Here is a 15257-nt window from a genome sequence, read left to right as displayed (position 1 = left end):
AATACAAAATATATGGTGCAAACCCGTCTAATCTACCGTTATGTCAGTGCAAAACTATAGTGGTGGTTAGTGTTGGGTATCTTGGGACTTTCTCCAATATTGGTGATTTTTGTTGGTTTCTTTCCATTTAGAAGTTGATTCACTCCCCTTATGGGAGGCCTTATATTTACCTCCTTGGATGCCCCATATTTAAGTACAACTTTAGATGAGAGTTAAGATATGAATCCGAACAATTCTGGTCAGGTACATATAGAACTATGTGTCTATGTCTCTTATCTTTTAAAAAAGGACTCCTTCCTTATCTGCTTTAGACTATATCCCTACATATGTAATTTCATTCCATATATGAGTTCGTATACGGCGTCCCTGTTGAGGCATGTCCATGTCTCTGGGACATCCCATATTTAGTATACTAACTATAGTAAAAAAAACATAATCAATTTGTGTGGCCAAAATTTTCATGTGAATTCATGATGTTTCGTGTGTTATTATAAAAAAAGATGAGGTAAAACTAAAGGTACAATTTAACAAGCAATCATCCGTCTAAAATTATATAATCTCATAAGAAGCAAGGAAGTCTAGAATTATGTCTTGACTATGGAGGTTGGCGTGACACAAGCTTCTTTAGTAAATCTAGGATGGTACACGGCAAGTAACACCAATTAACCACACTGTCCATGGTGTGGTCGTGTGGAGTTTGTTAGCAGGTGTAACTAAGCATGTTGTGGTTGCATGCTAGCTGGAATTTCAAATTTGTAATGTGTATAGTCATATTATTTGTTATACTTGTTATGATAATGAGTTGTTTGCACGGTAAATAGCATAATAATATCCATTCATGTTGCTGGGATTTTTGTGTGAATTTTTGGTGTTTTGTGTGTGACTAAGATGAGGTAAAGCTAAAGGTAATAAGCGACGACTAATCCTCCGTCTACAATTATATAGTCTTCTGGTGACCAGGGAAATCTATAATAGTACCCAAGAATCATAGCAAAGTCCAGTGGCACACGTGTGGTTAATCTAGAGAGTATATGATAAGTAATGCTAGGTAAACATAGGGTATGTGAAATTTGTAAGGTGTATAATCACATGGTTTTTATTATGCTTAATTGCTTATTACAATGATGATCGAGTTGTCTGCATGACAAACAACAATTAACGTTTATCGGTTCATGATGTTTCATGTGTGATTACAAAAAAGATAAGGCAAAGCTACATGTATTATGTGACAAATAGTGCTCACAAGGTTGGTAGAATGGATCTGTATGATGACACAATAAAGCTATTGCTACTATGCGACAAGTAGTATTTGCTTGGCGTGGTTGTTGCTCTGGTATTTTTCAAAATTTTCAAGGCAAGCAATATGTCACACCTAGAAATTCCTCACACGAATTTCTGAACTTAATTGTGTATTAAATTCCCTGTCCAGGACCAGCCAGGGTACACAAAAAGACAATGTTGATTACATTACCATCGTTCTTAGAAACAACTGAAAATTACACTTACTCTAACGGAAATGCAGCGGAAGGGAAAAGGTAGACTAGCTCCAGCGGGTACGGCTCCAGTCCACAGGCAACGCTTCGACGGCGGAACAACTCACTCCTGAGAGGCACCTCCATCGGACTCCACTTCAAGCTCTGGGGCGGGAAAGTTAAGCAAGGCTGAGTACAAACCACAGTACTCAACAAGTAACATGGACAAGGGGGAAAATAAAGAGAAATGATGCATAGGGATTAACAAGGATAGGCTAAGGTTAGTTGCAATAAAGCAGCAGTTAAACTAATAACAGAGATTAAAAAAATACAGGTATTTTAAATACAGTAAAGGATAAATAAATAACAGTTGTAACATACCACAACACTGTCCAACGTTACACCACGTTGCAACAGGCCCAACCACTACTCAACGTTACACCACGTTGCAGTAGTCCCGAGTGAGAAACCAATTACCCAAGTTATTAAAGGTTCACTAATCACAGTGAGGCTGGGAGCTCGCCCGTAACCGTGGGCACGGCTATTTGAATAGTTTATACTCTGATCAGAGGTGTACTACTGTACCCACAAGACACGACTCCACTACACTTGAACGTGCGCCGACATACCACCATGGTATACCGGAAAGGAGACCGTGATAGGACCCGTTACACAACCCTCCCTATTTAATCGTACCACACTTCAGGTTTCACCCCTTCCTTTACACCAAGTCGGGCAGTCCCCTCTTGTGCCTTGGCAGATCCGGAAGCAGCAGAGGCTTTCGTTACACCACGATTGTCCGTCCATACTCCATCACGCCTACCCTTGCCATGGTACGTCAAATAGTTCGAAGTCATGCTTCAAATCCCACCTTACCCATTTCGGCATGTGGTTAGCACTTAATTACTTCCAGGGTTTCCCGTGAACCGGTCCTTAATTGCCATGGGTGCGACTCTCAAAACCATACACCCACAGCCCACCATTATCAATATTTTAGTTGACATTAACCCGAACCGGGTAATGAATCATTAACTCAGCTATTCAGAACTAAGCATGATTAATTGTGATCCCATGAGCTATTTGTTCTAAGCACGGCTAAGCATTAACCTAAGCCTAACTCTAATCAATTTACCCCTGGTCCAGCATGGATAAAGTTGGATAAACAACGGCATAATAATAAGGTTTACCCGAAGAAAATAAATACAGTAAATACTTTAATCAAAACAATGCATATTTGAATTAATAAAGCGGGAAATTTGCAATAATGGGTTTAATATGATCAAGGATGAGTGTCACTTGCCTTGCTCTGGCCCTTGGGGAACTTCGGCGACGAACTCGAAGTAAACCGGCTCTTCGGCGGGGTCCGAATCTAAGCGACAAAACACAAAAATAAATAAACAGGCACAAACTCTATTGAAAACAGCAAAAGAAACTATTTTTAATGGATTCTTGACAATTTTATGAATTTAATGAAATTTGAATGGACCTAAACGGAGACTAGATGAATTACTTATGAATTTTAGAAGTTTTCTGGGTTTTTTAACTAAACAGAAAAGTCCTAAATCAATTATTGCGCAATTAATGGGGCTGCTGACGTCAGCGAGGAGAGAGGAGGCTGACGGCTGACAGGTGGGGACCACCTGTCGGTGAGAGAGAGGGGGAGAAAGAGACTGACACGCAGGCCCGGGGAGGAGAGAGAGGAGAGAGGCGCGGGGGCGACTGACGAGTGGGGCCCGCTCGTCAGCGAGGCTGGAACAGAGAGGAGGGGAGAGCGCGGCCGGCGGCGGGAGCTGCGGGCGGCGCGGCGGCGGCGGCGCACGGCGACGGCGACGACGGCGCGATGGCAACCACGGCGCGACGACGACGACCGGCGTCCGGCGGCAGCGCGTGACGCGGGACCGAGCGCGGGTGCACGGCGACGACGGCACGACGGCGATGACCGACGACGAGCGTGGGTGCGGACGGGCGCGGGCGGCGGTGGCTAGTCAACGGCGTCGCGAAGGCGATGACGACTACAGCGAGTGGCGGCGAGGACGAGCTCCGCACGCGTCCGGCGACGGCGTGTGGCTCGGCGACGCACGGCCGGGAAGGGGGAGAGAGAGAGGGGAGGAGGAAGGGGACTCTCACCGGCGGCGGCGAACACGCGGGTGAGTCGGCGAGATCGAGGCGAAGGTGGCGACGCGGGTAGGAGCGGAAGATCGGCGGTGGCGACGGAGATCGGTTGGCGACGGTGAGGAGACCGGACGCGGCGGCGATCGGGCGGCGAAGGAGTGCGCGGCGCTGGGGAGGCTCCCTGGCGGCGACGAGGGCGGCAGCAGGTCGGCGACAGCAAGGCGGAGGCGATGACGCAGCTGGACGGCGACGACCGGCGGCTGGCGGCGAGATCTACCGGCGGCGGCTCGGACGAAGGCAGAAAGTAGGCGACGGCGCGCGGCGGCTCGGAATTTATAGGGTGGCGGCGCCGGCTAGGGCGGGCGGAGGTTGGAGACCGAGTCGGGCACGACGCGGTCTCGGCGGCGGCCGATGCGGCGGCGGCGGTTGCGGCGGCAGCGGTTGCGGCGGCGGCGCGGACTCGGACTCGGCGCGGCGCGGCGCGGCGTGGGCGCGCGGGCTGGCGGGTTTACTGTCGCTGACAGGTGGGCCCCACCTGTCAGTGGCGCGAGGGAGGAGGGAGCGGCGACGGACTTCGCGGCGCGGGCGAGCGAGCGAGCTGGGCCGAGGCAGCGGGGCGCGCGCGGGAGGAGGCCGTAGCCGGTCGGCTGGGCCGGCCGAGGGGAAATGGGCCGGCTCGGCTGGGCCGGCCCGGGAAGGAAGGAGAAGAAAAAGAAAAAAGGAAAAAGAAAAGGAAGGGAGGAAAATTGGACTTCGGCCCAATTTGAGAAGGAAGGAAAAAGAAAGGAAAAAGGAGGGAAAAAGGAAAACCTCACTTTTGCCGAATTTTAAATTAATTTGTTTGGCCAAATTTTATACTTCTGAAATTTGAATTTAAATCCAGTTAGTCGATTTACGAGCCTTGATTTAACTGAGTTAATTTCTTTTAGAGGGATTCTTCCTGAGTTAATTGAGCCAATTGTTATTTACGAATTCCTTTTTACGATTTTAGGCTTAGGACAAAACTCCGGGTGTGACACAATACATGGTTTCTATTATGCTTGTTGTGACGACGGTCTAGCAAACAAAAACATTGCAATCAGTTTGTGTATCTTGAATGTTCATGTTAATTTGTGATGTTATGTGTGTAGTATGATATGTAAGAAAGATGCAAATAATCTACTAGTACTACACAGTGAGCCATGGTAGATAATAATGCTATTGATGGATTGGTTTAAAGCTATTGATACTATAAGACACGTGGTGCTAGATAGTCAAGTTGTTAGTGACTTGGCTTGGCACAAGGATAAAAATAATCACGTACGTCTTGGCTATTTGTTTGGTTCTCCAAATTTGCTAGTTTAAAGAATATTATTTATTTTTGTTATATTTGTTGCACTAGATGATTTTCATATGATAAAGAACATATCACATATGGTTTATATAGATGAAGTGTTTACATGAACTCACTATACATAGATTTAACTTGGCATGAAATATGGTTAGATAGACCATTTTTAGAAGTTGTGAATCTTGAAACACGATATACATGCATGAAGGATATCTATATTAACATTGAAGTTTAGATCGGATGGAGATTTTTTTTGTTGTGTGTGTTGGGGTGGGGGGCAGGAGAAGGGGGTTGTAACTAAAGAGCAAAACGGTTGGAAATGGTTAGAAATGGTACGATCATTTTATTACTTTTTATGAAATTTTCTATATTTATAAATTTAAGTATTTAATTATAACTTCAGTACCACGATGATAACGAAAATGATCAGGAAAATTATCATTATTATTATATTAGTTTTCTAAAACGGTATCGATATGGTCAGGAAATTTCCATACTGTTTACATCCCTCGTTGTACCGGATGCATTATTTAGTTTATGTTTTGAGTTACTGCATGTCTACCATAAGATTCCATAAACACCAATCCATGCCTACAATTAGAGCCAAATATATTATAATTTGTTAGTTATGTCTTATCTGCTCTTTGTTCATAAATATAAGTTTTAGTGTTGTTTCTTTGACATATGCTAAATTTATATCTCACAAATGAAGTTAATTTTATTTTTTTTTCAACTTGGTTCAGTTGTTTGTTTACATCTTCCCTGTATGTGTGATTTTTTAAAAGATTTTTTTATAACCTCTATAAAGGTGTTTCCATGTTTCAACCTAGTTTGTGGTTTGCAACACATATTTTCCCCCTTATATGCATACAATTTTAGCCAGCTAGTCCACTCATTGTGCACTCATCTTTTTTTCATAACTTATTGCAATTGTGATCAACAAAGTGTGAACCACAAAATGTTTGACATGCCACCCTTTACCAAAATATTTGTAGACATCCTAACAGCCCCTTAATGTGCCAAGAAGAAAAAAAACACGGAGACACTTTGATTTTCCTTTCATGATTCACACATTAAGCATAATAGGTTTGCTAAATAATGAAGCAACAAAAGTACATCTGAGTATATATGCTTTAGTGAACTGTGATGAGGCACTATATTCTTTTACACAATTAATATTGGTTGTGTACGGTATGGTGTCAAAATGGAACATACAAAAAACATTGTGAGAAAATGCCCTCCTTTGGCAAAAACTTGTGTTAGTGGGCATGGCACTATTATCAAATTAGCATCTCAGAAAACTGCAAAAGGGGCTGTATTCTATAGCTGTTGCCTTCACAAAAGAAAAATGTATGGACACAATCCAGAAGTATTATTCCATAGCTGACATAAGGCAAAAGATTCACCAATCGAATAATTCCTTTGAAAATGATTGCAGGTCAACTTTGTGCCATACTTCTATTAATTTTTCTTTAGCAAAAGGGAAAGCATTTTGGATACGTCTGTGATCTAGGCCGCGTTTGGGGAGTGAGGGTGAGGAGGGTTAGTTATCTGCCGTAGAAAACGCAGTAATAGATTACTACATAATTAATGATTATTAATTATAAAAAATATATAATAGATTAATATGATTTTTAAAACAACTTTTGTATAAGAATTTTTTATAAAAAGTATACCGTTTAACAGTTTGGAAAGCGTATACGCGAAAAACGAGGAAATCTGGAGTTAAGAAGGAGAGGGCCGAACGCAGCCCTAATGCAGGAACACACAAAGAGAGATCCAGTCCAGCTAGTGCAAGAGTAAACAGAACATGTTTGGTGATGAGATTCCCAAACAGATCAGACTGATCAAACAGCATGCAGAGAATTTTGCTTAGCAAGGTCCAGATCTGGATGTGAAGGATTCTAATTCCATCTCCAGTGCCATGCACTTCAGTGATACAGTGCCCTCCCTGTATGTATGACCACCCACTTATGAACTGTTCAGATAAGCTTCAGCGATTGATCAGATATTTAGACAGAAAAAAGGAATACTAGTCATATCTGGAGAAACTCGATCTCTTGTTCTTCTCTCCCGGGATGATCTGCATGATTTGTCTTCACTTTTGACAGATGAAAGAATTTCTGGGAGTTTTTTTTATTGGAATTTGTCTCTAGTTTCAGTGGATGCTTTCGTTTATTTAGCCTGTATCCATCAAAGGGTTTGCTTCGATTTGGAGTAGATTTTAGGTTTTTTTATTATAGTATATTTTTTTAGCCTTGACTTTTATACACTAAGAATATGTTTATAATTATTTTATTTATAAAATATTTTTTATTTGTAAATATATCATTTGGCTTTTTTCTGGATAAGGCAAATAATCATCCCTTTTATTTAAAGCTTGAAGGAAGTTCAGAGATTTCTTTCTTTTGTAAATATCTAACTTTAAACTCATTTGGATCAAACTCTAAACCATGGATATCATAGATTATTTGGAGGCAAATTAAAATTGACAACATCTTGTTGTCATTGAGGAAAAAAACAGACATCTTACTTAAAAGCCCTCTATTTTCTATTCTCCCACTAAAGAATTGTTATAGTTCCCTCTTTTACTTTACTCCACTCATACTTTTTTTTCCTTTTACCACTTGTCCACTTCTATCAAGTCAACATAATTGATGCAACGATCGAAAGAAAGAAACATATAACATTTAAAAAGTGCCAACATAATTAAGAATATTCAAAAGAACATAATATTATATATATACAAACTAACATATTGCTCTAAAATATTATTCTTTCTTTGTACATAAAATAGAGAGTTGGTGAATGAGCCACCTGTCACATTTCTTTAAAGAGAGAGTTGGTGGTCAGGCGGTGATAGACTCACCATCACCACCGCATCTTACTAAAGGAATATAGATAAATTTGTATACCAGCAAACCTTCTCGACACAATTTCAGTTAAAAAAATTTAGAACCTTTCTGCGACTCATGTAGCCGATGGTGAATGAAACCGAACTAGCTTTGTAGCGAGCACGTACGAATGAGCGGACAATGGGGGATGACGCGGCACCACCGGCCGGGATCGACTATGGACTCCTCCTCCTCTCCTTTCTCCGGTCACCATCTCCATCGATCGCCTCGATCCCAAGGGGCCCTGATTTGAGTAGCCATGGCCCTGAGCTTCCCCGCCTCCAAAAATGGTGCTTGGTAGGTGCACTGTTCCCTGCCTCCATGGATGCAAGTGCAACGAGCCGGCCCACAGCAATTAGACAGCAGCTAGCCCCCCTCCTCCTCCATGGATGCACCAGCATTTTCATGTGCAGCAACAGCGACAGGTCGAGCAAAAGTGCCATGGCTGAAATAATTGTGCAAGAGGAAAAGAGCAACTCTGTTTAGTCTCTCCACATACAAAAGCAGACCAAGTGTTTGTGTGTGTGACATGGAACTTTTTTTTTTGTTTTTGCAGAAAATGGAAGCACTGTGACGGATCCAGGATCCGAAGCTAAGAGACCGAGTATCTGCTCTTCCTTTCCATTTTCTTCCCCCTTCCCTCTCTCCTATTTTTCATGGAGATCCAGCGTGCAGGGCCGCCGCCCCGCGTATGGAAGGGCATGAACTTTCGTATTTAACTGCATTTTGAGTGTTCCTAGTTGGCTGCTTTGCATCGAGAAACTCATGCAAATTAAATGGGCCTAGCTACCAAGATATGCAGGATACCTTGACTGTCGGGAGGCCATTGATGGTGGTTCTTCCCTCTTCATGCCTCAAGAACCAGACAACACCATGAAGCCACGGACAGGGTTTGGAAAACATTCTTTCATGATTCTCTTGTGATGAAGGAATAGCCACGTCGAGGTGCTTCCAGACAAACAGACAAACAAAATCAGAGTTCAGAATTTTCAGATACCAAATTGTTCATTTCTTTGGCTTCTTCTGCATGCCATTGCATTTCTCACTGTGCAGATACTGCAACTGCAGAATTTACCACAAGGGCATGTGTATGGGCTTTTCTGAATGACTGACGAAAGGGAAGCTTTGGTTTGTAGGAGGAAAAGGGTGATGAGCAGGATTAGGCCCAGCTTAACTGGGGTGAAAGAAACGTACCCGGGCCTAAAATTTTCGGATGCTTTCAGAGGGACATTAATTCTGGAGTACGGATGATTTTTTATCTAAACAACATCAAGACTACACATGCACTTCAAGTAAATGGGCTAAAAGCCTAAAACCAGTAGAGATTAAAATTCTGCCGGTGTCTTATGCACCTGCGTAGAACGAGATTTGCTTCGATCCAACATAAAATAACTCAAGGTATCAAATTGTTTTTCATCATTGGATCTAGCTGTACAGGACATGCACTGTTAGATCTAACGATCGGAAATGATTTGGTACCACAAGATACTAGTACCTCGAGTTACTTTTTGTTGGACCAAAGCAAATCTCGCGTAGAACAATGTAGGTAAGACCTTGTTAATTAGTTTGCATTAACCATCTTTAAGCACACGGATGCGATCTCAATATAAACTTTGTAAGGTTTACGGATTTGTCCGTGGTTTTTTTTAATCTTCGAGCTTGTGTTGAGGAGACCATAATAATGTGTGTAGCAGTGTAGGTAGATGTGTTTGCGTATCATCTATGTAATTGAGAAAATAAAGCTGGTTAAAATTTGCAAACTCTTGAAGAATGTAATAACCACGTTCTCTCTTATACAGATTCACATTTCTCTAAGGGAATTTTGGTACTCAAGTATAGAAAGGTAGTATATTTTTTATTGTAGAACTTGGTAATCAGAGATACTAAAATTTTCGATGTAAAATTTCTTCCTCTGAATCTTTCTTCGTGCTAGTAAAAAAACATTAATCCAATGCGAACTGAGCTAGCGTAGTTCAGTTGATTAGACTTTTTTTTGATGGGATATATCCATCCAGATCAAGTTCTAGACTTGATATAGATGCTCATGTTTACAACTTTTGTTGTTTTCAATTGTTGATGGCGTACCTATCGATAACAAGATATATGGGATGACTTCGTCAATATCAATATATATATTTAAGTGCATGGTCTACATCAAAATATATCTATACGTATTTACAGCGATAAATGTGCTTATGTAAGAAGTGTTTATACCCCTTTTTCTTGTAAAATAAAAATCATCCATATGCGCGCTCACTCTCTTTAGAATGGAATCGACTATAGGCCTGTTTGGTATGGCTCTAGCTCCAACTTCACTTATTCTGGAGCTGGAGCCTAATCAAACAGTTTCTTCTCCATACAAAATAATAATGGAGTAGACTAAAGTGATTTTAAAAATAAATTAGAGAGGTGGAGCTAGGTTCGAGCGGCTCCACTCTAGACTCCGCTACTAAAGGAGTTGGGAGCCGAAGCCCTATCAAACTGGCCTATGTCAACTTAGTACAGATTGCCCATAGCCAGTGATGTGTGGTCAACATCAAATAATTACATTTTCTGTCTTGGGACCATTGTTGCTGAGACTCCGATCACACAACTATGGGCATGTTTAATTAGTTCGCGAAAATTTTTAGGTTGGGTGTCACATCAGATGTTTGACTGGATATCAGAAGACTATTTCGATGACTAATTAAAAAACTAATTACATAGGGTGTCAGGTAACCACGAGACGAATTTTTAAGTCTAATTAATGTCATTAGAACATGTGAGTTACTGTAGTAGTTATGGCTAATCATACACTAATTCGTCTCGCAAATTTCTTCCAAACTGTGCAATTAGTTATTTTTTTAACTACATTTAATGCTTTATACATGTGTCCAAAGATTCAATGTGACGGGTGAAGACGAAAATCTTTGGGAACTAAAGAGGGCCTATGTTGCATTTCAGTTTCAGTTCATAATTTTTTTTCTATAATCTAGATAGCATTGCTTAGCTGCTGTGTGGTAAATACTTGGACATAAATTGGATATGGAGATGGTTTTTGGTTCAATTTGCATTGATCTAGATGGAGTGAATGTGCTTGATTTCGCCATATTGGAGTGAACTTGGCCATGTTATGTATACCATTAACATAATGAATGCCCAGGGGTAAAAGAAAAGGGTGTACTGAAAGTATGCAAGAATGTGGCCCCGTACTTCGGCAATTGCACTTATGCATGGATAGATCGATAGATAATGCTGTGTCACAATCTTAGGCACACATCTGTACTTGTTGAAAACTACATGGATCTAACCCATTTCAAATGTCATCAAGTGTATCTTTTCTAACGTGTGTGAAGCAACTTGCCAAATGGCTCTGAAAACGTCATGGGGGAAGTACAAGTTTGGCAAATTTCTTTTACGTGCTCCCATTTCAGTTGGCTTTGAGGAAGTAACTTCAATAAAGGTGTACACCAAGGTCACCTCTATCTTTTCGATTCTGCTTATGTTTATAAGCTAAAATTTAAATTTCTAACTTTAAATTTATAGTTGATTTCAGGGTTTTTTCACCAAAGTTTATTTCTAGCCTTAACTTTTAGATTACCAAGAATATGTATATAAAAGTTTTATTCACAAATTATTTTCTATTTATAAATATGTCATTTAACAATCACCCCACGCGTCATAAGTAGTGTGTGGGTGCTGTATTGTAGAGTCCTTAACATAGGCTTGTATTATGATGAGAATGTCAATGTGTTTTATTACCAAAAAAGAAAGAAAGAAAGAACATGCTAGCAAAGTTAGCATGCAATCTCAACAAATATTCAAAGGATTGTTAGCTTTTGAAGTGGCATGAGTATCCCAACTCGGTAGTTAGGTATGTATCCTCTCAGGAGTTATTGATGGTATTAGTATAGATGGTGTGCTTATTGGCATTCTGCTTTCTAGCATCATTGGAAGCACTTAGGAGGTTATTTTCTACTGTCTCTGTTTCATAATGTAAGATGTTTAACTTTTTTTTACAATGTTTAACCATTCGTCTTATTTAAAAATTTAGTATAAATATAAAAAATAACAAGTCGTGTTTAAAGTTTTTTTATAATAAAGTAAGTCATAAGCAAAATAAATGATGTTTCCATCATTTTTTGAATAAGACAAATGGTCACACATTACATGCAAAAAAAAGTCAAACATCTTACATTATGAAACGGATGGGGTATTTATCTACCAGTAGATGAAAACAACCAGAGGTAATCCATCAGGCTGCGTCAGCTATATTCATCAAACTCAATTTGGGGTTGCAGGTTCAATAATTTGGAAGAGAAAAAGGAATAATGACGATACTTTAAATTATGGTATGTAATTTAGTTATTGCCATGTTCAGTACCTTGCGTTAGTAGTTCAAAACTCCCTGCGATGGGTAAGGATGTAAAATTGTTCATGATGGGTTTCACCCTCGTCTTTTTACTTCTGTTTATGTTTACAAGCCAAAATTTGAATTTTTAGTCTTAAATTTAGAGTTGATTTTTATATATTTTTTATCATACTTTGTTTCCATCCTTTTCTTTTAGATCGCTAAGAACATGTATATAAAGTTTTTCATTTGCAATGTAGTTTGGTTTTGACAAAAAGGCCAAACAATCGACCCCTTTATGTGTATGGTTCATGAAGCATACTGAATTCAACATAATAGCAATCTCCTGATTATTTTTTTTCATAAAGAAAGAAGGTCATTTACATATTGCTGCTCCCATTTCAGGATTTCTGGAGCACCATGGATAGTAACTATGTTACTGCTTTCCAAATGCCACTGTTAGAAATCTATTCTGCTCCCATTTTTCACTTCGTCAGAATAATAACAACTATAATGATAACATATATAAACTACTAACATAACTTCAATTGAACTTCTGTTATTTTTGTGTGTGTCAATTGTCCCCATTCACTTATATATGTTGGACTTCATCATGACTATTTTATTTTTTTTAAAAAAAAAGTAATAACATGCATCTCAATGGGCAAATTAACAACTGCCCCTCGTACAGGCATTAGTTATATATCACAGCATTTCCAAAAGTAAACTCCTCAATTTGTCAAAACTTTTCAGTACTATAAAGTTACTAAATATGCACTGTCCCACTATTAATGTGCAAAAGCCATCCATTAGGCAATGCATCAATCAGGGCCCACCAACATGATAACTGGGTTGGCAAGTTTGATGAGTTCATCTGAGAACGAGTTCCACACAAAGCATACATGATTTCCATTAATTGACAGCATAGATGGCCATGTTTTCCCTTTATTTTTCCTCTGTGGATACAACACAATTGTCCTTGTCCAATATCAGTGCAAAGATAGTTTGATGTAGCAAGCAACTACACAAGCTTACAAGTAGCTATATTTCTACATTTGTATATGCCACAATTAAGCTTGCTTTGATAGCTTGGTTATATCAAAATTTTGAATGCTTCATGAGCCAAACTAGACCACCAGATGCTAGAGAGATAGGAAAAAAAAAACCTGATCTTTTTTCATAAGAGACTTGTGCCTCTCACACATATGCCACAGTTATCTGACACAGGCCCAGCATACTCCTTGGGGGATAACTAATTACATGGTAATTATATCTAGGATGGACTGGGTTGGGTTCAATGCCTCCCAGACCATTTGATTGTTCATAAGCAACAGCTTATGCAGACATCACCACCAGCATAATACCATAGCTAATCAAATGGTTTGACAGGCATAGGACCTAATGCATGCCAGCTCTACCGAGTACTGACTAGCTAGCTAGCTAGCAAAGCAAGGCTCTATTTATTCGGCAAACTTACTTCGTCGTAGTCATCTAGCGACAAAAACACCTCATCTAAGCACGAGAGCTCGGTGCCCTCACCATGGAAGCTCACTTGTGAACCGCAGCTTGATTCGAACACCCGGCACAGCACCCAGCTGTTGGACTCCTACATATAATCATCACCCATAAATTTTAGCATTAGTTTTGTGCTCCAGTTAGTTCATATATGCATGCAATTAGTTGATCAGCTGTTGATTTCTGAGCAGAACTAAAGATAGATGTGAGCTTTGTTACTATCCTTGAAAAAGCGTTTCAAAGTTACCATATTTCAGTGTAAAAATTTATTGCTCCAGTCTAACAAAAAATATCTTAAGGTATCAGTATCTTACGATACTAAATTGTTTCCCATTATTGGATCTAGTTAAGCAGAATGAACATTGTTAGATCTAACGATAGTAAACGATTTATCTTGAAGTACTTTTTGTTGGATTGAATCAAATCTCAAAAATTTAGTACCTTAAAGATATACTTTAAGTTATCAGAATTTTGCACTAAAATTATTTCATCTCAGGATACTTTTAAAGGAGGATAAAAAAGCCCTAATACAGATTGCATCACGCTTACCATGCTTGAGTGGCCTCTCTTCCTATGAGACTTTCTGTTGGAGCTTGAGCCGGTAGAGTTGCTGCTGCCACCATTGATGCAGTCTCCATCCAGTAGGTGGTACTCATGCATGATCCAGTTGGTCCTGACACCTTCAGAGGGCTCTCCGATGGAGAACAGCAGCGTTTTCTTCAGGCCAACGCTGCGACCGCCGCTCCTCACTGTTTCATCAGCTCCAATGGGGTTCCAGTGCCCACTGGACGAGGCCCTACTTTGTGTTAGATGGCAGAAGAAGTACCACTGGTTCCCAGCCTGCAGTGCCTTGCCTTTGGAATTTCATCAAATGGTAACTTCTATCAGCAACAACTCAGAGAACATAACGATATTAATTACTACATCCGTTTTACATAAGACTTTCTGACATCTGCTAGATTCATATGGATGTTAGTAAATCCAAACACATATATAAATAATATACATTGATCAATCAATAAATCTAGTCATAGCTAAAACATCTTATAATAAAAGACGGAGGGAATGTAGTTTCGCACACTTGTTACCATTCAGCTCCCATGGATTGTAGCGGTGTGGAAGCAATGTGGGGATGATGTCGGGGTGGCATGGAAGGAGAGAAACCTTGCGACGGAGGAAATGGACGACGAGCTCTTCGTCCGAGGGGAAGAAGTGGAAGCCTGGAGGTAAGTTGGTGGCTCCTCCTCCCATGCTACAAACAAAACAGCCAATGCAGCTTGGTAGGGATGATGAGCTCGAAATGGTGGGAAGCTTGTTGATCTTGGTGAGCGAGTGGTACTTATAGGGGGAGCATGTTTATGAGCGAGTGAGATGTTTAGAGAGAGAAAGAGAGACGTGCAAGTCAGGGAGTGCTGAGTGCTGGGTAGGAGGATGGCAGCCGAGCGAGGGCGATATTTTGCTACTGCATCCGTCTCAAAATATTAAAACCCAATACTTAATGTGGCATATTATCTCTGTTCTTTGATTTAAGGAATTCTAGACATGAATCTAAACAAGCAATAGTTTAGATTCATCGCTAGAGTCCCTTACATACCATCTTTGCG

General features: G+C 40.4%; 1 protein-coding gene across 1 annotated transcript; it reads right to left on the bottom strand.

The window, feature by feature from the left end:
- Positions 1-12956: 12956 nt before the first annotated feature.
- LOC102715821 (NAC domain-containing protein 104-like) lies at positions 12957-14961 on the bottom strand. The gene is made up of 3 exons (XM_006647309.2): positions 14742-14961; positions 14203-14507; positions 12957-13744 (listed from the first exon to the last, which is right to left on the bottom strand). The coding sequence occupies exons 1-3, from the start codon at positions 14902-14904 to the stop codon at positions 13595-13597; spliced, it is 618 nt and encodes a 205-aa protein (XP_006647372.1). The 5' UTR covers positions 14905-14961; the 3' UTR covers positions 12957-13594.
- Between the last annotated feature and the right edge of the window lie 296 nt (positions 14962-15257).

Source organism: Oryza brachyantha, chromosome 2 (assembly GCF_000231095.2).
Source record: "Oryza brachyantha chromosome 2, ObraRS2, whole genome shotgun sequence".
In the NCBI taxonomy this organism is placed as follows: domain Eukaryota; kingdom Viridiplantae; phylum Streptophyta; class Magnoliopsida; order Poales; family Poaceae; genus Oryza; species Oryza brachyantha.
This window is presented reverse-complemented; position numbering and strand designations above follow the sequence as displayed.